At 41.6% G+C, this 26,355-nt stretch overlaps 1 protein-coding gene across 2 annotated transcripts in view; it reads right to left on the reverse strand.

Moving 5' to 3' along the window:
* fancl (FA complementation group L) overlaps positions 1 to 23,182 on the reverse strand; it is a 39,618-nt gene extending 16,436 nt beyond the window's left edge. For both annotated transcript variants that reach the window (XM_083987711.1, XM_083987710.1), the window contains exons 1-7: positions 22,875 to 23,182; positions 22,344 to 22,402; positions 22,098 to 22,158; positions 21,492 to 21,548; positions 20,494 to 20,591; positions 11,371 to 11,467; positions 7,741 to 7,809 (exon numbers count right to left, since the gene is read on the reverse strand). In XM_083987711.1, the coding sequence (XP_083843837.1) occupies positions 7,741 to 7,809; positions 11,371 to 11,467; positions 20,494 to 20,591; positions 21,492 to 21,548; positions 22,098 to 22,158; positions 22,344 to 22,402; positions 22,875 to 22,961 (528 nt within the window). In that variant the 5' untranslated portion in view covers positions 22,962 to 23,182. The remainder of the gene's footprint in view (positions 1 to 7,740; positions 7,810 to 11,370; positions 11,468 to 20,493; positions 20,592 to 21,491; positions 21,549 to 22,097; positions 22,159 to 22,343; positions 22,403 to 22,874) is intronic.
* Positions 23,183 to 26,355: the final 3,173 nt, after the last annotated feature.

The following is a 26,355-nucleotide window of genomic DNA, read 5'->3' on the forward strand; positions in this document are numbered from 1 at the left end:
GATCGATTGTATCTATAAAACTGTGATCATTACTTTCAGCCCTGAGACTGGCAGCTTCAGCCTCCGTCCTCACACACATTAACGTTTTCATCACACTGGAACTTTCTCATCGTCTTAATCCATGCAGTTTTTAGTTGTTAAAAATCCTCTTTGTGTAGTCTGCAAGCACAAAGGACACACAGTACACACTCACACACACACACAGGTTTATTTTTCTTCCCATTCTAGTTCCACACAAATGCACAGAGTGGCACGTCTTGGCCCTGCAACAGAGCAAGCAATAATTACTCATTCAAATGAACATGTCAGGACTGTCGACAGACAAGCCCTTCCCCCCGCCACACACACACACACCCTTCACACATCAAGACAAAAACACACTTGGCACAGGCGCAAGCACATACTCACACACACATACACACACACTTCATGTTGCAGTGTGGGAGAGATCCATCAACAGCACAGCAGGCAGACAGGCTCCATACGGCAGCGCTGTTCTAAGCTGGTCCTCACTGTACGCCTGCCATGTATCAGCTCCACAACACACACACACACACACATAATATATCTGAAACAGAAATGCAATGCTCAGATACAGAGCAGTAGTTTTTATGATTGACAAAGCGACTGTTTGTGACTGTTAAAAAAAACATCTGTGTGTGTGTGAAGGAAAGAGACACACAGACTCAGAAGCAGTGGAGGAGATGAGAAGCAGAGTTGGGGGAGAAGACGAAGAAGAAGAAGCAAAGACGGCAAACAACAATAACGAGGAGGCAAAGACGCACAAAGAGCCCACAGCTGCTTTTACAATAAAGACCTTTATTGCCAATTATAGAGGCCTGAATGTGAGAGGCTGAGAGGAAATGTCTTAATGCAGCAGGTGGAGATGTGTTTGGGCAAATTATGCAATAGGTAGCAGAGGATGACTCTGTGTGTGTGTGTGTGTGTGTGTGTGTGTGTGTGTGTGTGTGTGTGTGTGTGTGTGTGTGTGTGTGTGTGTGTGTGTGTGTGTGTGTGTGTGTGTGTGTGTGTGTGTGTGTGTTAGTGCTTAATCACAGTCTCAAAGTCTCAAATGGCGGCGGATCGTCACAACAATGAAGGGAGATGTCGGATCTACGGACAACAACCCGCAAATATCACACACGTCTGCCCGGTGCAGTCACGTGACGAGATGAGCCTGTTACACCGGGTCACGTGACTGCACCTGAAAAAAAAAAAAAAAAAACTACCTTGTGCGTCTCCAACGGCGACTGTTTAGAAATGCATAAGGATGTGATTCCTGTTTACTGACATGAAACAAACGGGATAATAGAGGACAAGTTGTGCAATTATCGAAAGAAAAAAAAATCACATTGAAAAGTATAATTGCTGCCACACGGTTGTCTGCTTCCGCCACTCACGCTACTGCAGCTTCATGTTACACTGCTGCTTAGCCAGTCGGATTAAATATGAATATATGGGTAAAAAAAAAAGAGTTAATCGCTGAGATCTTGACCTTTGACCTTTTAACACCAAACTATGATCAGTTCATCTCTAAATCCAGGTGAACGTTTGCGCCACATAGACGTGGACAAAATTGTTGGTTCCCTTCTGTTAAAGAAAGAAAAACCCACAAGTGTGTTTGTGGACAGATCAGACAACACTGGAGCTTTTTGGAAAGTCACATCAGCACATGGTACACTGATGTAAAACTGAAGCATACAAAGAAAAGGACAGTGTACCTAGTGTGAAACATGGCTCAGACTTGGTTCTGTTCTGCTTGGCTGCACCTTGAGGGTGTCTTGAATCTGTGCAGGTTTCAAACACTGAAAAATGATTATTGAGGCATTCTGGAGCCACATGTGCTGCCCAGTGTCAGAAAGCCCTGGTTACACACTACACAAATTCTGTCTGATTGTGGCCTGACAGAAGCAGACAAACGTTCACCACCGTTGAGGGTCGGGACCGACAAACGTGTCTCTACCACGTGTAGTGTGACATAATCAAAGATCAATGATGGTAGGGCGGTGTTTAACTCAGCTGGTAGTGTGTTGAGGCTACAGTCTTCACTGCAGGCTGCCCTGGTTTGAATCCTGCACCAAGTGGTCCTATCCTGCGTGTCATTCCTCCCCTCTCTCCCTCCCATTTCCTGTCTCTCCTGTCCATTAAAGGTAAAAAAGCCCCCCAAAAATAATATATAAAATCAAAGATCAATTACCGTGACCACAACACAGAAAGTCTGGTATTACATGTCAGAATTTTGAACAACAAAAAAAATCTTGTAGTGTAGCCCTGGCATACTGTGAGTCGCAGGTCAGGGGTCGTCCAACGGTAATGAGCCAAAACACACAGCTAAAAAACAGTGAACTGAAGTGGCCTCTATGATCCTGATCTAAATCCTGTTGAACATGTGTGGAAGGAGCTGGAACAGGCAGTCTGGAGAAGGACAACCGACGTCTTGCCAAGAATGTTTTCATTCATCAAGAATTAAAGTCAGAGGTTCGAAGACGATCACATACCGTCGTAGTTCCGACCATTAACGGAGATTCGGCGGCGTTATTCTCATGACTCGCCGGGCAGCGTCCGCGAAACCGAAAGTAAGGAAACACTGGTCGGCTCGCCCAGCATTTCCACCGTTAATTAAAATAACAAAATAACAATAGAGACAAAACGATATATTTATCAAAAATGGGCCCATTAACAAGTGTGGGTAGCGTAGATTCATCCACATTAATGTGAAACTTTTTTATAACCAAATACAAACTCCTCGTTGTCCCTTTAAGATTAAGTAAGCAAAGCTCCAGGGCAAATAATTTATTATCATCGACCGTTTTGAGGTTTTTGGGTCTTTCTTTAACACAGGGTAGTGGTACCATTTTGTCCACGTCTACTCTGTATAAAGACATTTTGAGATATCACATTCACAAGACTGGGACGCACATACAGTACTGAACTAATCTCAACCACTGCAGCTCTTCTAGCCTTTATGGTTCTGTGTCATGTGACGCTATTCAGCCAATCTGTTTTGTTTTTTGTTTTTATTATGGATCCCCATTAGTCCTCACCTTGGTAAGGACTATTCTTCCTGGGGTCCAGACACTCATATAAGACAATCAAAACATAATACAATAACTTACAGAATTAGATAAATGACAAACAACAGAATAAAACAAAATAATAAGAATAAAAATATTTTACAAATACAAACCAACTATGACTTTTCAAAACCTTAAAAAAAATTAAGTTCTTTACTAATAATGGCCTCTTTTATTTTCTTTTTGAATCTCCATTTATTTCCAATGTTGGTCATGTTTGGTGGGAGCCTATTCCAGTATGTCACTGCTCTGTACATTACAGTTCTCCTAAGTGCCTCAGTTCTTGGTAGAGGCGGGTGAAATGAGCACTCAATGCATGCCTTGTTGCATAGCCATGCCTTTCCTTAGTAGATTGTAGCTGCAACACCAAATTATTAGGTTTTCCCACATGATAAATATTAAACAAAAATGTGACCAAACTATAAGCAAATCTTTGTTCTACTGTCATCCAAGACAGCGTTTGATGCATCCCCTCTACCCTACTCCTCCCCGAGCAACGGAGAGCGAGTCGTGCTGCTCTATTCTGTGTGATTTGGAGTTTTTGTAAGTCTTGTTTTGAGGCGCTAGACCATATTATTGGGCAGTAGTCAAGACATGACAATACTAAAGATTGCAATACCAGTTTAACTGCTGAACCTGACAAAAGATGAGCAGCCCTCCTTATCATTGAAATGGTTTTGCTCATTTTAGATACAACTCCATTAATATGTGTCGACCAAGAAAATGTTTCATCAATTATCACACCCAATAATTTGGCCTCTCTAACCTGTTCAATACTATTACCCTGTATAAATAGATGGAGTTCCGGATTAGATCTTAACATATATCTTGACCCAAACATTATACTCTTAGTTTTAGTAACATTCAGTTTAAGTCTATTCTCACTGACCCAATTAGATACTAGTAGTACCTCCTCTTGCAGTAGTTTGTTCACAGACACAACATTTTCTCCTGGGACATACAATGTAGTGTCATCTGTCAATCTGTCAATGTCAATCTGTGTGACTTCAGTAAGTGAGAGACACACCAACACACATGACAGGAGAGAGACAAACAGACAACAGGGAAATAAATAAGTGAGATATAAGAAGGACAGGAAGAGAAAAAGTTGTGCTCACTAATAAATCAACTGTTGATGGTTCTGCTGAGGGAGGGGAACCCATGTTGCACAGGCAGAATGTCAGCAGAGCAGCAGAACACACAGCACACACTTACTCAGAGACGAGTGCAGACTATTTCACATGTTAAACTCATCCAGAGCCCAACAATCCGTGTACCTTTCGTTCTTTCGTTTTTCCGTTTCAAAACCAAATCAAAAAAACTAAAAAACAACGTTGTTTTTCTGTTATTCTGTTTTAAAACCAGAACGGAAAAACAGAATAACACAAAATCACACATGTGAAGCTGTTAGCCTAATCTGTTTTAAAACAAAAACAGAATAACGTGAAAATTAAGTTTTTGACTTTTTTATTGTTTTGTTATTATGATATTTGGAAACTTCGGGGGGATTCTGGGAGACTTGGGGAGGGGGGATCCTGTTGGGACATATGGACCATCCGGTTTGCACCTTATCACTCCCCCCCCGCCCACCAACAATGATCCGCCCGGTGTTATCCAGTCACCTGCTCCTCCGCAAGTCTCCCAGAATCCCCCCGAAGTTTCCAAATATCATAATAACAAAACAATAAAAAAGTCAAAAACTTAATTTTCACGTTATTCTGTTTTTGTTTTAAAACAGATTAACAGCTTCACATGTGTGATTTTGTGTTATTCTGTTTTTCCGTTCTGGTTTTAAAACAGAATAACAAAAAAACAACTTGTTTTTTATTTTTTTTTATTTGGTTTTGAAACGGAAAAACAAAAGAACGAAAGGTACACACAACCACTGTGGTTCCGAACGTGACCGAGGAAAACAGACATGGAGTGTAAAAAATGGGGCTTGAGCTGCAGCAGTAACATGTGCAGCGTGGGCGGGGCCCTTCATGATCCTGAGGGCCCTGTGGGTGCACAGGCTGATGATGAACATCTACTTCACTGTGCTTACTGTTCACTGTAAGGTCTAATGATGGGAGACCCTCACGCAGCTGGTCAGGAGCTCTCACAGGTGGAGAACGTGGAGCCTCGGCCTCCTCCAGTCCACACAGGGTGTGCTGTGCAGAGCAGAGAGTGTGAGGGAACCTGATGACCTTACACCTCAGTGCTCGGAGCTCCACCTCCTCCATCAGCAAACATTATGATTATGCTGCTGGAGCTGACAGGTGCAGCTGTATATCAGCAAGTGGTGTGTGTGAGCTAGAGACAGGAAACAGTGGATTTAAGGTTATGTGTTAAAATCATAGCAAAGCCATGTACATGCACTAGGGGTGCTGTATTATCACAATACTTGTGTCTCAATACGATATTACTGCAATGTTCAAAATATTACAATGTGCTGATATACTGCAGTTTATTAGATTTTTTCAACTGCAAATTATGTCTCCAAATGAAAACTCTTAAAGGGATAGTTCAACGTTTTGGCAAATTGGCCTATTGACATCCCTATAGTTTTAGGAGTAGGTTCGTTACCTTTAATTGTCGGTGCAAGCTGTTTTTAGAACAGCGGAGCAGAGCCGTGAGCTGCTCAGAGCTACACTACTAATTTCTTGGTTTCCTTCATCAAACTCGTCAAATACACAATCCAACAACTCCAACTCACAAGTTGTGACCTGCACATTCACCACACTATGGGATAATAACAGAATGTTACAAGACCAAGTTGTTTTCGAGGTAAATGCAGAGACTGCTTGATGAAAACTGCCCCCAATTGACACGTGCATCAGCGGTTTTGCGTGAATTTACCTAGAAAACAACTCTGTCTCGTAAAGTTATTATCTCATAGCGTGGTGAATGTGCAGGTCACAACTTGTCCACCAGAGCGTTGTGGAGTTGTTGGATTGTGTATTTGATGAGTTTGATGAGGGAAACCAAGAAATCCCATTAGTCTCCGTAGCGTAGCTCTGAGCAGCTCGCTGCTCTGCTCCGCTGTTCTAAAAATAGCTTAGAACGGTTTCCCGATAATGTTCTTTCTTAGCGCGCTAAGAAGACTCCAAAGGTATATCTTACCAAAGTTGTCAACCTTTCTACGCCTGGTTCCCAAAATGTGTCTCAGGAGTTTCCTCAAGAATGACTTTGCTACGAATGACACAAGGTGCACTGTCCATGTGAAGGTGCTGAAACAACAGCGATTGCTCAGGAATCCTTTTTGACTTCATGCGGAGGTGCATGATTGACAGCGTGTGGATTCTTTGCAAATAAAACATTAATCGGATGCAGAGTGAAAAATGAACTTTTTACTTCATCGGCCATTGGCTTGCCTTGTTTGACTAAAAGTTATTGCCTTATGTTTTTAGTATAAAAACCCAACTTAAGCAACATTTAAAAAGCCTTCTGCATGCAGAGGTCGCACTGAAGTGCAAGTAAACGTTAAACGCGCTAATCGCCAATTGATCGCCATGGCGATGTTGAGGTTCATCTGGTTGTACTGCAACTCTGGCTCGACTCTAGACCACAAAGTGGATGAAACAATGTGATCTCAGCTCGTGTGAGGAACATAATTAAAGCTCATGTGTCTGACTCTGAGGTTGCTACAATCAATGAGTCTAATCTCACTAAATTATCCATCAAAATGCAGCTGATATGTGGAGAGGGACTGTTGTTGCAGAGACAGTGAAGGTGCTGCCATCTGTCATCATGAAACTGAGTTCTAAGTGGTGTTATTGATATGGATAAACGATATGGAGATGAAATGATTATTCTGTTTCTAATCTAATTCTTTTAGTTTTAATTTGAGTTCTTTTTTCTATTCATTATGAAAAGAAGATCGGAAGCTTTCATCACAATTTATTTGCCCGATCGAGACTGGAATAAGGTTTAAGAACGACCTTTGAATTTTTAAGTGCTCCAAATAAATAAATGCCAAAACCTCAAACTCTCTCTGCTGATTGAGACTGAGTGATGCTCCAGTTGTTTTCTCGACAACGCTCAGTGTCAAGGCTTGTTTTCATATCAGTATTAGCGAGCTTCATTGTATCAACCGCTTTTCTGAAATCAAACCTATGCACTTGCTATGATGTGTGTGTGTGTTGTTGTTTTTTAGATTCCAATGTCAGTGATGTTTTCTTGTTTACACCGTAACTGTTGTATCACAGCACTTCACACTGGTACTTAACCCCGAGGTTTGAAAAACCTTCCACTTAAAACGACAACAACAAGCAGAGCTGGGTGAGTTATAGATGAGGAGCATCACTGAACTTCAGTGAAATTAATAAAAAAAAGAAAGTCACATCCCCATGAAAGAAGTGATATTTTTTTCCTATTGATGTGCAGTCTTTATAAGGATGTAATCAAAGTGGACCTTGCCCTGAAATGATGAGAAATGTTGAAAATGACAGACTTCATACAGAAACGAGCTGCACCAAACCACAGCTCTTCATTAATAAAACAGTATAACGGAGGTCAGCCTTCACCAGCTTACTGACCACTTTCAATGTGGTCCAACTTTAAATTAAATAAAACGTTTCACCTCAGAAATAGGCCATAAATCATAATTAATGTTGAATTAAATGTAAAATGTAGTTCAGATTTTTTAGCACATTGACAAGTTGTTACACAGAGTTTTTTTTCTTACTTGTGGTGTCCATGTTACGAGCAGAGGGACGGGCAGGTCGGCCAAGCACTCGGGAGCCTCTGCAGGGTGCTGTGGGTGCAGAACACCAGACAGTTAAATATCAACCTTCACTGTATAAATAGAAAAGCTAATTGATCCTGTTTTTATGTCTGAAACACAAAATGTATTCCAGTTTAGAGAGTTGAAAGTTTATTATCACATTGCAGTAAAAACTAATTGCTCTGACATTTAATTGTCGGTGCAAGCTATTTTTAGAACGGCGGAGCAGAGCAGCGAGCTGCTCAGAGCTACGCTACGGAGGCTGATGGGATTTCTTGGTTTCCCTCATCAAACTCATCAAATACACAATCCAACAACTCCACAACGCTCTGGTGGACAAGTTGTGAGCTGCACATTCACCACGCTATGAGATAATAACACAACGTTACCAGACAGAGTTGTTTTAGAGGTAAATGCAGAGACTGCTTGATGAAAAATTGCTCCTGACAGGACAGCATCAGCTGGTTTGCATGAATTTACCTCGAAAACGACTCTGTCTCGTAATGTTCCATTATTATCTCATAGCGTGGTGAATGTGCAGGTCACAACTTGTCCACGATCAGGCATCAGGCTTGACTTTCCCTAACTTTGTAAAATGTTTTTGCTCTGTGTTTGTTGTCTACTTGCATGATGCACATGCTGCTGACACATGATGTAGCACGCCTAATAAACGCAGAATTGAAGTGAATAGCTCGGTGTCATGGATCAGCCCCAATTTCTGATATCCAGTCCAGCTATTTAGTCGATATCTGGGCTGATACTTGATCTTACAGTACAGTAATATCAGATCAGTGCATCCCTAGTAATATTACATTAGTACAGTGACACAGTCCTATTAAACCGACCATTGTGTTCTCTTACTGTACATCAACCTTTGACCTCACTCATTTTGTCCAATCACTTCTCTTTGGGTTAACTTGGTTGATAAACTATCAATAAAACTCAATCACTCCACAGATCTTTCACATTTTCACAGATTTCTGGAGGCTTAAAGGAAACAACTGCTACTACTGTGACTGTGAAGGAAGTGCTTTTGTTCAAAAGAGACAGAGTCAGAGCAGAGACTAGACCAGTGAGATTTTCTCCGCTTTTGGAAATAATGCCGTGGAAATGAACTATTAAAGCCCTGGTAATTGTGTTTTTAGCCTTGTTAGAGCAGCATCATCTTTATTTATGAGAAATTTCTGCATCAGCTGTTGCTGATGCTCAGCTTTTAACAATGAAGCCAAAACTTCATCAGGTTTTCAATAAGGATCTTGTTGGGGACATATGAGCCAGACTTCCTGTCTCCTTTCACCTTCAACATCACACTCCTCTCTGTCCTCCCCCCGGCGCTCCTCTTCCTTCCTCCCTCCCCAGCCAGCCAAGCCTCCATGTGTCCGTGCCAGTGCTGCCTCCTCCCTGGCTGTGCCTGGTGAGGGATGACCTGGCTCGGAATCTGATGGAAGCAGCTGGAACGTGGGGAGGACTCCAAGCTATTTTTACCCGCTGCCAGCAGAGTGAGGAGGGCCAGGTGGGCAGGTGGGCACAGAGTGGGGTCCCACCACCCTTCCTTGTCCCCGGTGGATGTCATCTGGGCTTAGGTAAGCATCACCTCACCATGTCACCCACCATTCCCTCCAATAAGCAACAGCACTATGAGCTACTTCCTGATCATCCTGCCAGCGTCTAGATGCTCCAACTAAGATTTGAATCAAAGTGATTCAAAGAGGAACATAATGACGCAATGCGAAAATGAATGAATAAACAAATAATTGTTCCAATTGGTCCAATAAGCTGTTGCATATATCCTTACAGTCTATATCTCCCAGTCACATTAGGTGCCATATGACCTGGCTGCAAGACAATAATCATCATGAATACCAGATCTTACATGGGAATTGAAGGTAGCTTCCAGAAAATATCTGCATATTCACAACTTTATTGTGTTAAAACTTCATGACAGAAACATTAATGGCTAAATTTATTCAAGGAGACTCATTGAAAGTTTCACATACGGGGTCACCTACATGGAAGACTACACACTCCTGTGCAATAAGAGGTCACTACACCCTGTATTCTTACTATTAGTACCGTACTTGGCTGGTGACTCGTGGACTCTTGAGGCTGTTAAAGTTATCAGCAACATGAGGATCACTTTAAAGGGGAATTATGCAAGTCTGGTCACCTTTCCTCTGTGTTGCTAACCCTCCTCCCGGCCATGTGCATTTGTTTTTAACGAAGCCAGCGAGAAAGCGATCCATGGAGCTGTGGACTGGTCGGGCCCACACCAGGGTCAGGCTGAGTCTAAACCTCCACAGCAACGAGGAGAATAGATACACTGAATAGAAATGCAAGTTTTTCAGTGGTTTTTATGTAGAGCAGAGGACGAGGAGAATGAGGACAGGAGCAGAGAGCAGAGGAGCAGCAGACAGGACCACAAAGATCAAGGTCAATCAGAGCAATAAAAGTCTATTTTCCTAAATCTTGAAATATCTCTTGTGTAAGCTGTAAACACATTTCTCCTGCTTCTCTTCTGTACTTTGGTCTACAGAGCCTTTTTTTTGGTGCTGAACCCTATATATACAACTTCCCAGCAGGCTTCTTTTTTTTTTTTTTTGCACTTTTTGCATGCATGCAGAAAAAAAGTGCTTCACCTCTGCAGCTACAGCTCCTTCCTGGGGGAAACACTGCATGGTGTAAACATGATAAATCCATGGCCAATCCTCTCACAGCGCCGTCCTCTCCTCCGCTCCAAATCCTGAATGTTTCCACTAAATCCACTTTGCTTGACCCTTTGTGAAACTACAGCTCATATTACCCACGTGTGACCTGAGATCTACGATGGCCCTGACTCCAGACCAGCCAGCAGAGCCTGCTGTGAGTGTGGAGGATGAATTCTAAAAACAATACATTGGTCATTTAAACAGAAACACTTTTTAAAAATGTATTATTTATTATTTTTAGGACATTTCTAAAATCTGTTTTTCACAAAAATGTTCCTTTTAAATTGAAATTTTAAATTGCATGAGTTTTTGAGATTGGGAATTGCAGAATGAAATTCCCCAATTTTATTGACTGTATGATCTATCAAATAGAGACTAGTCTTGACATTTCAGTATTAAATCAAGTTTTGCTAAAACCTGTCACCTCTTCTCCAACAATCTGCAGATCAGTGTGTGACATACACACATTTCAAACAGTTATGTACCATTACCTCCAGTAATATAAAGGTGCTGTGTGCAGGGACAGCAGCTATGCTACAGAGTGGGTGCATTGGTGTTCTTTATGCATACAGGAAGCTTTTTCCATCACACACAGGTCTGTGTATAGACGTTTTATCGGTGCTACATCTTAGTCACAGCAAGTTATCGTGTCTTCGCACACCCTCTCCAGTTTGACCTAGATTTAGCTGTGCAGATGGAAATCACTCGTTCGCTATCAGCAAAATTGCGTTTGGTGGAGTCGACCTGTTTGGATTTGGATTGGCTGCGGGTCAACGTCAAAGCTGTGGAGTTTTGCATTGGATGATGAGTAATTGTGAAAATGATTCAGTCCTTTCAGTGTGTGTGTGTGTGTGTGTGTGTGTGTGTGTGTGTGTGTGTGTGTTACCTTAGACTTGAGTTTAACAGTGAGGACGTGCTGTCTTCCAGAGGAGTCCTGCGCCTTCAGTCTCAGCGTTCGGAACTCCGTGTCTATGGAGAGCAGCCTGAAGACGGACACACACACAATAAATCAACATCCATCTGTGTGCGAGGGGAACACACATAACACTGTACACTGACAACTCCCATCATCCATCATTAATCACAGCGACAGAGAGCAATATTGAAATATCAACTCAGCCTTCAGATTTATTACTCTGGGCACCATCGCGGTGACATCAGGCTTCGTCTCCGCATTCACACTCAAATCCTGCAACATTTTGTTTCTCTAAATGCTCATTTACATTCCTCTACATTCCTCTCCAGCCAGTGGTTTTTTAATGCTTTCATGGTGGAATATAACAAACCCAATCATGTCGAGGCTGGGAGTATTATTTTCATGCTGAGTCACCAGAAACACAGTGGATTTCATGCTTTCCAATAAAAACGGTACGGAAACACACTGACCGTGTGTGTACACTGTGTTAACTCGTCAATAATGTGTACACCGACACACATCACCTGACTGATGGAAAAGAACTGCAGTCACTTGTCATATCACCAGGTTTTAATACAGCTTCATTCATAGCAACACAGAAATCTACACTAACCTACAGACCCTCTTTAAAGAGTAACAGTGAGCAAGTCTTCTCTAATATATATAAATAATTTTAAACCTCGCTTTTTCAGCAGTTTCTCCTGCTGCCCACAGGAATCTTTCTTTTCTTTCTTTATTAGGATCCCCATTAGCACCCGGCCGCTACAGCATTGGCTATTCTTCCTGGCGTCCGACTTACATACAACATTCACATAAACATTCTCACTTCCACTTAACAAACATACATTTATACATAACAAAACAAAACTATGACAGCTCCCTTAATGATAAATAAAACACAGAGGAAAATCTAATGGCCATAATTTGACAGACATCACAGATTTACAAAATCCCTTAACTCATTGTCAGATCTCAGACTTCATTCCGTACCTCAGTACTACCTTCAATAATGTAATATTAATACACAACATAATCACATTAATAAACATTCACTGTCTGAAATGACCTATCCTTGTATTTTGACTAGGGATGCTCCGATCGATCAGCCGATGTGGACCCCTGAACAGGTTGATTGGTGATTGGTCAGAAAAGCGCCAATTGCATATAAATATATATATATATATATATATTTTTTTTACAATTATTATTATCTTTTTTTTTTACCCGAGACAGTTTTTTTGGGTTGACAGACGCTATCATTTCGCTCTGTGCATGTGGAGCCCCCACTCCGAACTGACAGACCAGCGAGTGGCTCAAGCCGGGATTGCTATATGGATCACAAATTGAAAATGTGTTACTAATCTTTTTTGTCTTTGCCGACAGGCTGCAAGATATGCAAGAAAAATCACATTGTGATTATTTATTAAAAAATATACAAAAATGATGATGATGGGACTTTTGGTGGGTTTGTTCCCTTAACAAGACTTGAACCACAGCACTAAAGGTGCAAAAGAAATGTGACACATTTTAATCGGCATGTGCACGGTTACCCGGGTACTCGAGTACCCGAGTAGGCAATCTGCTAATCAGTTACGAATTTTAAAAATGTCACGTTAGAACACAGTCTAGCGTCAGATCAAACTACATAGTCACACCATGGTTTGGGTTTTTCATAGTGTTAAACAGTTTCGGGTCAAACAACAAGGGTTTTTGCTGTGTAAAAGCATTTTAGGATCGAGCCTCGAACTTTCAAACCTTTTACAAGAATCTGTGGTGGTTCCCTCGGGGTAACAGACATTAGGTATCATCACGTCTGTTAGAACATACAAACATTCTAAAACCTTCCCAGTTATTTCCCCATGCCCCATAATGTGCATCTCAACCTCCAATATCTACTGTTATTAACCACCTGATATTTTGTCTGACGGACAGAGCGCAGTTATGAGTCATTCTATTTTTATTAAAGTAATCGGTTCCTCGAGTAAGACCAGGTTAGGTTACTCGGTTAGTAAATTACTGGACATGCACATGCCTACATTTCAAATCACATTGTTTGTAGGGATTTGTAAATTATACTTGGCCACATTGCCATTTTGATTATATATTGATTATATATTGTGCAGCCCTAATTTGAAAACGATCGTCCCTGCTGTTCCCCATTCACACACTGCCAGAGTAGAAAATCTGCTTCCTGTTTCCACCATGAAAGGCATGGCCTGTCTGCTGGAGTTGTGTGTGGTGATTTGTTGGTGTTGGCATAAATGAAAGTGTGTTAGTGTGGATGTAGCTTGGGTTCTGCTGCCTGGTTTAAGTCACATTAACTCAGCTTAGCTTTCATTGTAGCAGAAGCATTTTGTTTAAAATAAATGTTGACAGGACAGGACTGTACGACTCAAAGACAAACATCAGTCGACATCACTCTGTGACGGCTGAGGAGAGGAAACAGTAATAACACCTGGTTCAAGTTTCAAATGATGCGTCTCCCAGTGACCTCGAGGTAGTTCCACGTTCTCCACCTGTAAATCAGTCTCGCTCCGTCCTGAGCTAATTATAACCTATTGAGCTGAGGACAAAACACTGATCTGGCCTAAGCATGCATCAACACTGCTGTCAGATTTACTGCCGCTCTGGTCCGTCTCTACTCCGCCGAGACTTGAAGACAAAACACTGATGTGAGACAAAGGATTTGGACAGTCCTCCTGCAGATTTACAGTATATTACGATGGACTCTCTGTGCTGCGGCTGACACGGCTGTATATCTGCTGAGGATTTATGGAGTGTGGTGCTGGTGGTGGTGGTGGTGGTGGTGGTGGGAGTGATGTGAGCGCTGTGCTCAGGAATGACACGCACACACACTTAGGGAAGTGATGGAATGATGGGAGACGGTGTCCGTTTTGCCCGACTCATAAAAGCGTCTGCTTGTTGGAACGCTCGCAATCAGGACGCCGGCGAAGGGCGACGGTGTTGAAGTGTCATACGGGCGCCGTAACAACCGCACATACAAACACATGATATCATCATCATGCCAATTCGACTCAGTGTAGCTCTCCTGCAACCTGACCTGAGAGATAAATTCCTGCTGCCGCGCTTTACACTACTCCATCTCTAAAATGATCACACACACACACACACACACACACACTCATCCTTTCCACATTTTTAAAAGGACATGTCGATACTCATGTCAGCCCGTCCCATCAGGCCAACGACAGGTAAAAACAGTCCAGCAGTGCTTTAGAGGAGATTTAAAAACACAAACACACACGTTGTGTATCACCTTAAACAATAAACTTATGAGCCAAATGGTCCAGCTTCCATATTAAAGTTGTAAAGCTACAATCACCTTGTGGTCGTCTGCCTTCCTGTCTCAGAGTATTTTCATTTTACATCTCAGTTTATCCAGAGTCATATAAAATATCAACCGTGTGTGTGACCTTTGACCTTTTCCACAGTCATCTGATCAGTTTGTCCTTGAGTCCGAGTTAGGCTTGTGCCCACCGGCGATCTGATCGTGTATCGGCGATTGAGAGGACGATAGACGGTGGTTTTTTTCTTGCCGATGTTTGATTGGTCAGAGCATCGTCACTGAAAAAGTCGTGAGCGCGACGTCGGACACGAGAATCAAACCCGCTAATTTTAAAAACACACCAGCCACTGTTGTTGTTCTTTCACACGAGTTAAAGCAGAAGTAAGCAGAATGTTTGTGTTAATATAAGTCTTAAATAGTTGTATCTTCCGACAGCAATCACTTGTATAGAGTGTTTGGTCTGAAACACGGGTCTGTCAGTCACTCTGCTCTGCTGTAAGCTGAGGAGAAAACTTTCCTCGTATCCTACAACCTTTATCCAATGAGGAGAGAGAACGGCATAAAGGGGCAGTCCTCTCTGTGTGTGCAGCCAAGGGATGCGCGTGAATGTGGTGACGTGGGGACGAGGGCGGGGACTGCTAACTCCATCTGCTGACAGGAAGTTAGACAAAACCACCGGATCGCTTACTTCTGCTTTAACGCACTCTCTGTCAAAGTGTTACCGAGACACCCGCTAGAATGGGACAGACAACGACACCTCCAGCTCTGACTGTCCCCGGGGGGAGGCCCAACGATAAATTAAACTGAATGTGAAAAAGACTATTAAAGTGGATGAAATGAAAGTAGAGAGGACAAATCAGACGGGTCCTTCATTACCTACCAACTTTTTAAGGGTGAGGCCTGTACGAACAAGTGTTGACAGTGAAAAAGTCTTGAGTGCATCGCTAACACACGAGTCTCTCCTCCTCTGGGGGCTGATGCCAGGATACAGGGACTAGCTGCCGCCCCTACTTGGCCATGATGGAAACAGCATGACAGTCAGATGTCCTGCTGGGAAGACTGATGAGAGCATCCCATTTGCAACTCCACAGCCAAGTGAGCTGCTTCCAGACGGTGCACACCACGCACACTTTTGCTTCAATGTGTGTGTGTGTGTTTGTGTGTGTGTGTGCATGTCCCTCTTCTTTTTTCCATGTGTTGACAAAGTGATTCATGACCAAGTGGGATCAACAGATCTCACCTGGATTTAACTATAAGTCAGTGATTAAAAATAAGGAAGTCGTTAAGAGCTATTTGTTAATGTGAAGCTTCTTCTATTAGTTAAGACAGCTGGGACAAAGAGACAAGGACATCAGGAGACTTTTCAGACGTATACAGCAGTCACCTCAGTAAGTTAGTAGTTCCTTTGGAGAAAATACTGTATGACACATATTTATCCAATAGCCTGGTTTACAGTCCAACTACACTAATCAGGACGTTATCATTACTCACTGGATGGAACCACACAACTACATAACTCCAAGAATGATTTGTAGGGGTGTGACGAGATCTCGCGAGATTAAATTCGACGATATTTCTCGTCACGTTAAAAACGCGACAATCCAACAACTCCAAAATGTTCTTGTGGAAAAGTTGTGACCTGCACATTCACCACGCTATGATATAATAATGGAACGTTATGAGACAGAATTGTTTTTGAGGTAAAAGTCTCTGAATTTCCCTCTAAAACAACTCTGTCTGGTAACGTTGTGTTATTATCTCATAGCGTGGTGAATGTGCAGGTCACAACTTGTCCACCAGAGCGTTTTGGAGTTGTTGGATTGTGTATTTGATGAGTTTGATGAGGGAAACCAAGAAATCCCATGAGCCTCTGTAGCGTAGCTCTGAGCAGCTCACGGCTCTACTCCGCCGTTCTAAAAATAGCTTGCCCCGACAATTAAATGTAACAAACCTACTCCTAAAACTATAGGGATTATGGCAATGGGCCAATCTGCCAAAATGTTAAACTATCCCTTTAAACAAATATTAACATGTAATGTAGGAGTGTAGGAAACCATCTACTCCCTCAGCCCTGGGCCTGGTTTGGCCCAACAGAGCCCTGCTGTCAGAGAGCCTCTATAACTGGCCACAGAAGAGCAGCAACACAGTGTGACAGAGTGATAACACTGTGATAAGAGGAGGCCACGTTCTCTGCGTACACCAAGAGGCTGTGAACATGGAGTGCCAGCTGTGCCCGTAATGAGCCCCGGAGCTTCCCGGGCCACGTTTCGTTGGGGGCCACCGAGTGATGGCAGCTGACCTACTTGACCTCATTTTCCATTAATTAACACACGGTATGCCATCTCCAGCCAATTAAGATGACCATGCTCTCAAACGCAGAAATGGAGATGAAGAGAGAGAGAGAGAGGGAGAGACTGACTTTCCGGGCCCAATCAGCAGACGGCATTACGGCTGAAAAACCCCTGGTGGCTATTAGCACGGCCCCTACAAATTAAGACGCCGAGCGAAACTCGAGTGCTTTGGAGATTGAGGTTCAGTGTGTATAATGTCTCCTAACCGTAACATGACACTGGAAATGATGTTGGTCTCATTTCCAGCATAAAGCATACCTTCACCTCCCCTTCTCCTATTAAAACCTGAGACTCTTCAATTAGAGCCATTTGCATTTCGCTAATATCATAATTGTAGCCATGGTCATTAATAGGAGAGTGGAAAATGAGTGTAGTGTAGTCAAGGCTTAATCCAAGCTGGGGGAGAACAGATATCTTCCCACTAACTCCACCCCCCTCCTTCTCTCCTGATGAGAGAGACGACGGTATTAGCCGGGCCCGCCGCCACACATGGGCCGACAGTTATTAAATGTGACCTGGATTTAACTTTAACTCAATAAGTAAAAATAAGGAAGTCGCTAGAAGTCATTTGTTAATGTGGAGCTGTGGAGCTGCAGCCTCCCCAATCACTTTAGACAGAGAGGGAGGGAAAAGAACAAGACAAAGACTGCTCCACCGCCATTTAAAGCAGGCAGACTCGTCGGTGTGTTCATCTTACCTCTGCAGGAAAGGAAAAAAAAATTCAATCATATCAACAGGTTTGAGTTTCAGTGATAAGGTTGCCTTGTCGCCGTCGTCGACAGCAGCACAGGGTTGTTGGTTTCTCTCCTCAGCAGCACTAGAGGCATCTTCACCTCTGTGGGCAGATTGTGGACACTTATGGCAGGTTTTTCATCATGACATCTGTCCATCTTTGGTTTTAGAGGGATTTCTGGCACGTGATGGAAAGTTTCAATTGCACTTAATGTAAGTCCTTGTCTGTGGGGAGGGCGCTAAGACGCGTAATGAAAAAGGAGGCACAGGAGAGAAACACCACTATGATGGGGTGGAGGGAAAAAGTCCATACAGCATAGTATCAGGATATTTTGCATGGCAATATTGTATTGATGTATGGAAGACAACAGATTGAGAAGTTTATCTAATTAGAAAAAAACTATGTTAACAAAGTTTTCATTGGAGACATCATTTGCAGTTTAGTGTTTCCATTTTTTTTTTTTTGCTTTTTTGCTTTTCCACCAGCACTCGAGCGTGAAACACAGCAGCAGCACCCACTGATCTGTACTGAGACTGTTGTTATTCTTTCACCTGCGTTAAAGGGATAGTAGCATCTACTAATAGCCCCTAAGTACTTTAATTGCAGTAGAAGACTCTCTGCACTCCTCCCGTTAGCAACGCCAGCCCATAGCCCTGCCCAGAGATTTACAACATACAGTGTTGTGAACAGACCCAAAGAAACGGCCTATTTTCACGGCCTAAAAGAGGTTTTACGTGAAAAAAAACACAGTTCCATTGTTCACTATAATATAATTTTTCCCAGTCCTTCAAAGTGCAGGAAAAACACAGTTTTTATTTGGACCTAACCAACTCACGTATCCCTCCGCCCAGGGTTAGCGCCCGCCGATCAGCAGTTGGTTAGGTCCAAATAAAAACTGCGTTTTTCCTGCACTTTGAAGGACTGGGGAAAATGATATTATAGTGAACAATGGAACTGTGTTTTTTTTCACGTAAAACCTCTTTTAGGCCGCGGAAATAGGTTGTTTCTTTGGGTCTGTTCACAACACTGTATGTTGTAAATCTCTGGGCACGGGCGGCCCGCCACTCCTAAATGAATGTAGAGGAAAGAAAACAAATAAATTGCAATATACAGTATCAGCATATTGCAATAATTTTGTATCGAGAGACACAAATGGTGATAATATTGTATCAGGACCTCTGGTGATTCCCACCACTACGCTGTAAATGACCCAAACACAGCAGTGAATTACTTTCAAACTACTCTGTCACCATGTAACTGGGGAAGGGAACAGGGAACATAATTTGATTATCACTTAACTGCCATTATAAGCCAATTTAAACAACTATTTACATTTAGTGGTGATTCATTCAGCAGCACTGCAGCAATTTCCTGTTGCAACACTCATCGTAGTTACATCTCATCTTCAAGGACCACCTCAAAGATCAGATAAATTATCCATTCTGATCTGATTGTAGAAATAAATGTGGTGCAAATAAAAACACAAGCTTGCTCAATACTGCTTAGCAGGGCTGTGATAAGGGCAGGGGAATGGGACTGAAAATTGCATTTCAGCCAGTTAATTCCCAAAGTATAGAAGATGGAATCTGAGCGACACTAAATATCATTAAATCTCACTTTCTGTTAAATTTCACTTTGTCCAACTTCTCTCTCTTGTGCTATCTCTCATTATCTCTCACCTCTGAGCTGTGGGAGGGGGGGCAGGCAGCACAACAGAACAAGTCTGAACCGAAGGACGCACCATGTATGAACATACCTTGTGGACCATTTGGCCAACTTCAGACAGAGACAATTGCAAAAAATAAAACTAATGTTTAGCTACAAAACAACAGGTTTGGGTTGAGTGATCACGTTCTTATCAGCTGTCTCCTGTGTCAAACAGACAGCGCAAAAACTATGGAAACTGATGATGGCAATATTATATGTCATGTGTCATTTGCCTCAGCTATAAGGAACCATAGAACAGCAGTTCAGAGATTTATTCTTATAACAAAATAAGGTGGGGCTACATTGAATTATATTATTCTGAGCAAGAGGGAAAGAGGAGTGACCAAAGAAGTGAGCTGGTATCCTGGTTTGATTGCTTCCGCCATAGTGGCTATTTAATGTATTGTAATGTAATGTCTATTGTAAAAGTAAATCATCTAATAAGTCCAGAAGTTCTAATCACCACCATAAAAACCAGCAGGATAAGAAACTGATCGACATAATCTGTTCTGTCTATGTGTCTCAGCTCTGAACTCACCATGCAGCTCCTACATAAAATAAGCAGCTTCATCACAGTAAGACAAGTGGATGAATTGATCAAACATTACAAATAAGAATAAGTTACTGGATTCATTAGAAAGCAAAAACGTGTATTGGCGATCATTCAGATGATCATTAATCGCTGATGTCACTGTCTTTCAGTCATATCGCATGTGAAGAATCAGAGCTCAACTGTGCGCAAAAAAGTTATCTTAAAGGAAGGTTTTTTAATATTAGATAAAATATTAAAAATGGGAGGAAAAACATCTGATATCATTAGATTAAACTAAATAAGACTCAAATGAGAGAGAATCTTGTTAAAATCAGCAGCAGTCGACACATAGAGGTGGCAAACATGATGGTCATGAACGGTCCCAGCTTTTGAAAATTAGTAGGGAAATTAATAGGACTGGTTCAGAACCGGGCTCCAGAGCTGATATTAGAGGCCCACTTACTTGTCCCACCCAAGTGTCTCCATCTCCGAGATGAGCTGCGAGTAATACTGTGGAGGTGGAATGGAGCTGCACTCAGGACGGCTCTTCAGACCCACTTCCTGCAAACGACAGAGCCATCGCTTCTTATTTTAAACCCAGATTACTATTCACATCATTACACAACTTAACCACTCTGCACCATCACCCCACTGCTAAAACACACACCGAATCAGGCCCAATGAGCGCTGCGCCTTTGTTTGGCATTAAACATATTGCGCTGTATATCATATGTGCCTTGAAATAAAAGGGATAGTTCAACATTTTGGCAGATTAGGCCCATTGCCATAATCCCTATAGTCATAGCATTGTCTGTGCAAGCTATTTTTAGAACGGCGGAGCAGAACCACAAGCTGCTCAGAGCTACTCTACAGAGGCTCATGGAATTTCTTGGTTTCCCTCATCAAACTCGTCAAATACACAATCCAACAACTCCAAAACGCTCTGGTGGACAAGTTGTGACCTGCACATTCACCACGCTATGAGATACTAACACAACGTTAAGAGACAGAGTTGTTTTAGAGGTAAATTCATGCAAAACCGCTGATGTGCAGTCCCGTTGTGGACAGTTTTTCAGCAAGCAGACTCTGTATTTGCCTCGAAAACAACTCTGTCCCGTAACGTTCCGTTATTATCTCCTAGCGTAGTGAATGTGCAGGTCACAACTTGTCCACCAGAGTGTTTTGGAGTTGTTGGATTGTGTAATTGATGAGTTTGAGGAGGGCGTAGCATAGCTCTGAGCAGCTCGCAGCTCTGCTCCGCCGTTCTAAAAATTGCTTGCACCGACAATTAAAGGTAACGAACCTACTACTAAAACTATAGGGATTATTGCAATGGGCCAATTTGCCAAAATGTTGAACTATCCCTTTAAGGCTATTGATCGTGCCTGAAGGTTCCCATGTACTTCTCAAGCAGCAATGTCAAAGTGAACGTGTTAACCATTGTGTCATTATCCTCCTTACCATGACGGTCTTCAGCTCCAGCATGAAGCTGACAAGATCGGCCGACTGCTGCAGCCGCTGTGAGAAGTCGAAGAAAGGAGAAAAGACATCCTTGAATGTGAGGATAATGAAGTGACAGTGTCTACTTTTTTCCTCTAGCAAGCCATTCAAATCAAACACAGTGTTTGTGATTAATGGGGGCTGCCACCAGCTTTAATAATTAATGATAGCTTAAAGGCTGTGAAAATAATGAACTTTGCAGCCCGGGGTGAAATATCAATCTCATCCAAATAACCCTGAGGGGCCACATAACAAATAGGGACATTTTCCAGGCGATGTTAATTAAACAGTGAAAAATATTTTTCTCTGCTTCTGAGTGAGGCAAGCCTAATGGGTGACAGAGAGAGTACAGGAGCGACGCCAGCCATGATGCAGCGAACACAACGGAGCCAAAATGACGTGACAAAAATAAATAAATAAATAAAATAAAAACACACAGCACAGTCAACATGATCTCAATCAAAGCTGGCTGACACCACACAACACAACTAGAATATTGTGATGCAGCAGGCCGTAATCGCAACACTAGCTTTGGAGCTGTGTGTGTGTGTGCGGTGTGGAGTTTACCTGCTTAACTATGTTTTCATATCCACGCAACAGGTGTTTTAGCTGCCAACTGCAGTGGAGCCTACAATGCGGAGTTATGGACAGAATAAATCAGTAAAATGTATACCATATCATGTGGCTATGCAAGTGTTAAGAATCAGATATGCTCATTATTGTACTTTTTTTAAATGCTCATCATTTGTTACATCAACATGTGTGGGATTGATCTCCTGTCAAGAGAAGGTCAGATGATAATGTGTGGTCTACCTGGCCCGTTTGAGCTGGCCATCAGGTGGTAGTTCAATTCTCAGTCTGAAATCCTGTTCCTGCAAAAACAACATGACATGAAGTTAAATTATAGTTTTGATAGATTACCACTGTAATATGCAAACTGCAATATTTACAACAATATGAATTAGAAAGTAAGGAAAATAACTCCATTCAGAAACTGGATTATGTAAGTTAGGCTAAAGTCTCTTTTACGTGAACAGGGCTGAATTTTACTTTTTGACCATATCAACTGGATATCCTAATGTAGCCTCTGCATAATAAGAATAACAAAACAATATCCTTAGCCTTAGACACTTACTCAGTCAGTCTATTAAAATTAATTCTTAATAGGCCTAAAACCTTTGAAATGTGTACCACAACCACCACGATACGTAGCCTACAAATTTCAAAATAAAAGGTCGAATCTATAGGTGTAGTTAATAGACATTCTGAATTACAAGTTTCTACCATACACGTAAATCTGTTCCTGTGTTTTACATTGTATGTTAAACGCATTAACTCAGTTACCTGGACAGTGACAAATCCGTCATAGACCGTTTTCTCCTTGTTGAGAGGTAAAAGTAACGGGTTGTCTTTGACCAGTGAACTCTCCATAACTTCTCCTCGTTTAACTTGACAGTCAAATCGGACAGGACCGCTTCCTTAGCTCACGTTAGCAGCCCTGGCATGGCAGGAGTAGTAAATGTACGGTTTCTAAACGCTCAGTAACCTGTACCAAGTATCTGAGCTCAGATATGTCACCTAACGCTGTTAAAAACACTCTGCAGGGAGGCTACGTGACTCGTGTTTATCTCGGTTTAAAATAGTGCGCGAAGTCCCAGCTGCAAACTCTACGTCCCTCCAGGAAACACACAGCGCGACGTCACGCAGCTGCGTTCACTAACTGATGAAAACTATCGGAATTCTGAGACGTATGGTGGTGTAATGTTTAAAGGTCAGTTTAGTCTGCATTTGAAAGTGGCTACTAAAAGGAGGCTACTTTATCTGATACAATAGAACTTCTCAATAAGTTTGCGGTATTTGACAGCTGTTTTGACTGTAACACAAATAGCTGTAAAAAAAAAAAAAAAAAAAAAAAAATTCTGTTAAAGAGCACAGGTGTCTGCATAAAACCTTTCTACTTTTCCTACACTTGCACAATATTTTTCTCTATGGGTCTTGCATTGTCTCCTGCTTAGGTTCTGCTGTTTTTCTAGAAATGAGACTTTCTGTGATTGAAAGCTAGCAAGATGAATAACCACAGCACAAATTATTCTGCTAAAATAAGCCATAAAATGTGATAACAGGTAAAAGCAGGATGAGCTAACGTGTGGCCTTAAGCTATGAAACGGCGATAGAATTGAAATAATAATAGGAGAAAGAGCTTTTTTCTCATAACAAATGGATATAGATTTATGCAAATTACAAATAGTCCATTATGTTCAGGTCTTTAGGTGTCATCTTAAGTTTATACATGTCTCTCATTAAATTTTCTTCTCACTTTTGCCACACTTTCTCTTTCTTGTTTCTGAAATAATGTGATAATGTTGACAATAAAGACAGACTTGGGGACTAATTTCTTATAAACAATTGGTATTCTTAATTTAATACATTTACATAAAAGAGGGGTTAAAAAGATTTTGTTGAAGAAAGTTTGGAAGGAGTGTCTAACTGTCTCATCTTACTTTTCAAAAGTGGTGGAGCAGATGTCCAAATTTGCCACCAACCACCACTTTCATGGGAGCATTCAGGACAGTCTCATCCCGCACAGGGCCAAAGAGACAGACAGAGTGGCCAGGAGGTTTCAGGGTTTGAGTGTTAAATGAGAAACTTTGATTTGAAGGGCCAGTTTCATCACCTATGTCAATGAAGAAAGATCGGTAGTGCTTTCTGTATAGCTTTGTGATGTCATAATAAATAACCTCCCTCAGCCATGCTCTCAGGCCCCACCCACCTGGATCCATAAGGGTGTTTTTTTCTCTGAAAACAGATCAGATCAGATCAGACAACTATAGTCCCTGAGATGGCACTTCAATTTGGTGTTCTGTTTTGGTGTTGTAGCCTATTGTGTTTATATTTGTGATGTCTCTTTGTCACGAGGAACAAGTGTCTTGGACGCAAGAAAAATTTCAGGAGTAATTCTGACAATAAAAGTACTCAACTCAACAATCAACAGTTCAAGCGAACTTAAAAAACACCACATAATTATGTTCCACATAATTGTGTGAAGTGGCACAATTATAAATAACAGAAAAATAAAGATAAAATAATTAATAATAAATACGTGGGCATAAAGAGATGCATTGCACATACATGAATACAAAAGTTATAAAATATGACTGCCGCTATCTAGGTTTAAGGGCCTAATAGCAGATGGGACTTAGGATGTTCATTGACTGACAGTCAACCAATTAGAAGAAGCCTCTCCTATATGACCCTATCCAATTTGAGACTTATCTAAATTTGAATGACTCCGTGTGCGTGATAAAAACTTATATCACAACTGACCCTCTCTCTATGCAACATAAGTAGTGTCAGACAGTAAGCACAGACATGCATGTTGTGCATTTTAAATGGACGTCAGCAAGGCTTCATTTAGCCTACAGGATACAAAACATGTAGCTTGGTGTTATAGCAATCCTAATGTACCATATGCTACAAGCTGTTCTCCACTTTTTCTAATCTCATTCCTAAAATTAACATTATTCTTTCCATCCATTAGTGCTACAGCGTCCTGGCTAAAGTGATGCAACTGTCTCATACATGTACATCTGTGTACCTTCCAGTTGACACAGCCACAACTCTACGAGGGCGCCAAACTCCAAGAGCACTAGAAAGTCATATATATATGACTTTTGTTCACACACACACACACACACACACACACACACACACACACACACACACACACACACACACACACACACACACACACACACACACACACACACACACACACACACTCACACACACACACACACAAATATATACAGTATCATATTATGATATATGTGAACAAATGTGATGTCTGCGTGTGCACTTCCACAAGGTAGAACAACTGAGGTTTAAGCCCCTGGGAATGAAGCTTAAAAGTAACCTGTAGAAAATGATAAGATTGATGATCAGAATAATGTAATAATTTTAGTTGACATCATGAGTATTGTTACTGTAATTGGATAGATGGGAAAATGAACATCCTAGGTCCCAAGACAGTGGTTTGTCAATGAATATGTTTTTGTTCAGTTCAGGAAACTCAGATGCAAGTGACATTGAGTAATGCATTGTTGCTTTATGTCAAATTCAAAGAGTTTTATAGATAATAATACAAAGAAATAAAATAAATAATATTTGGACAAATATGTCAGACCACCTGATGAATAAGATCAATATTCACTTTTCTTTTACCTCAGTTTTGGTCCTTTAGCTGCTACAGTAAATTCACCATTTTTTATCTCTCAGACTTGAAACTAATTTTATCGCTCACAATTATTTCAAGCTGAAAGAAAATATTAACCCGAATTATATTCATGGTTGGGCTTCAGACAAGCCTTGTAGGCACAACAATATCACGCTGTAAGGAGGTTTAGAGACAGAAAACAATCAAATGGTCGCCTTGTGATTCAGGGCTATTGTCTGCTAACTTAAACCTATCACCCAGTCCCCTCCCTTACCCAGCGTGCATAAAATTGCCTCAACATATGGCAAATGGAACTCTGGAGATGTGGCAAATTCCTATTCTAATCCAATCAAAATATGATTACTACAAAAGCACACTTCAACAATGCACACTTGTCTTTCCGTTTCCTTTGAGCCCCATATTCATCCGTGGTTACCGTGAGAGAGAGAATAGGAATGTGTGATTATACTGTATGGAGCCGGTGAGGGGAGTGTGTCAAAGCATGCATGCCACACAGTGTGCCTAGAGAGATTGATGTTTTTTGTCATCCACCTGCTTCAAAGCTGTAAAAAAAAAAGCCGGCTGATGCAAATACAGAAACCTAGCCAGGCA

Source organism: Trachurus trachurus (genome assembly GCF_905171665.1).
Source record: "Trachurus trachurus genome assembly, chromosome: 15".
NCBI lineage: Eukaryota > Metazoa > Chordata > Actinopteri > Carangiformes > Carangidae > Trachurus > Trachurus trachurus.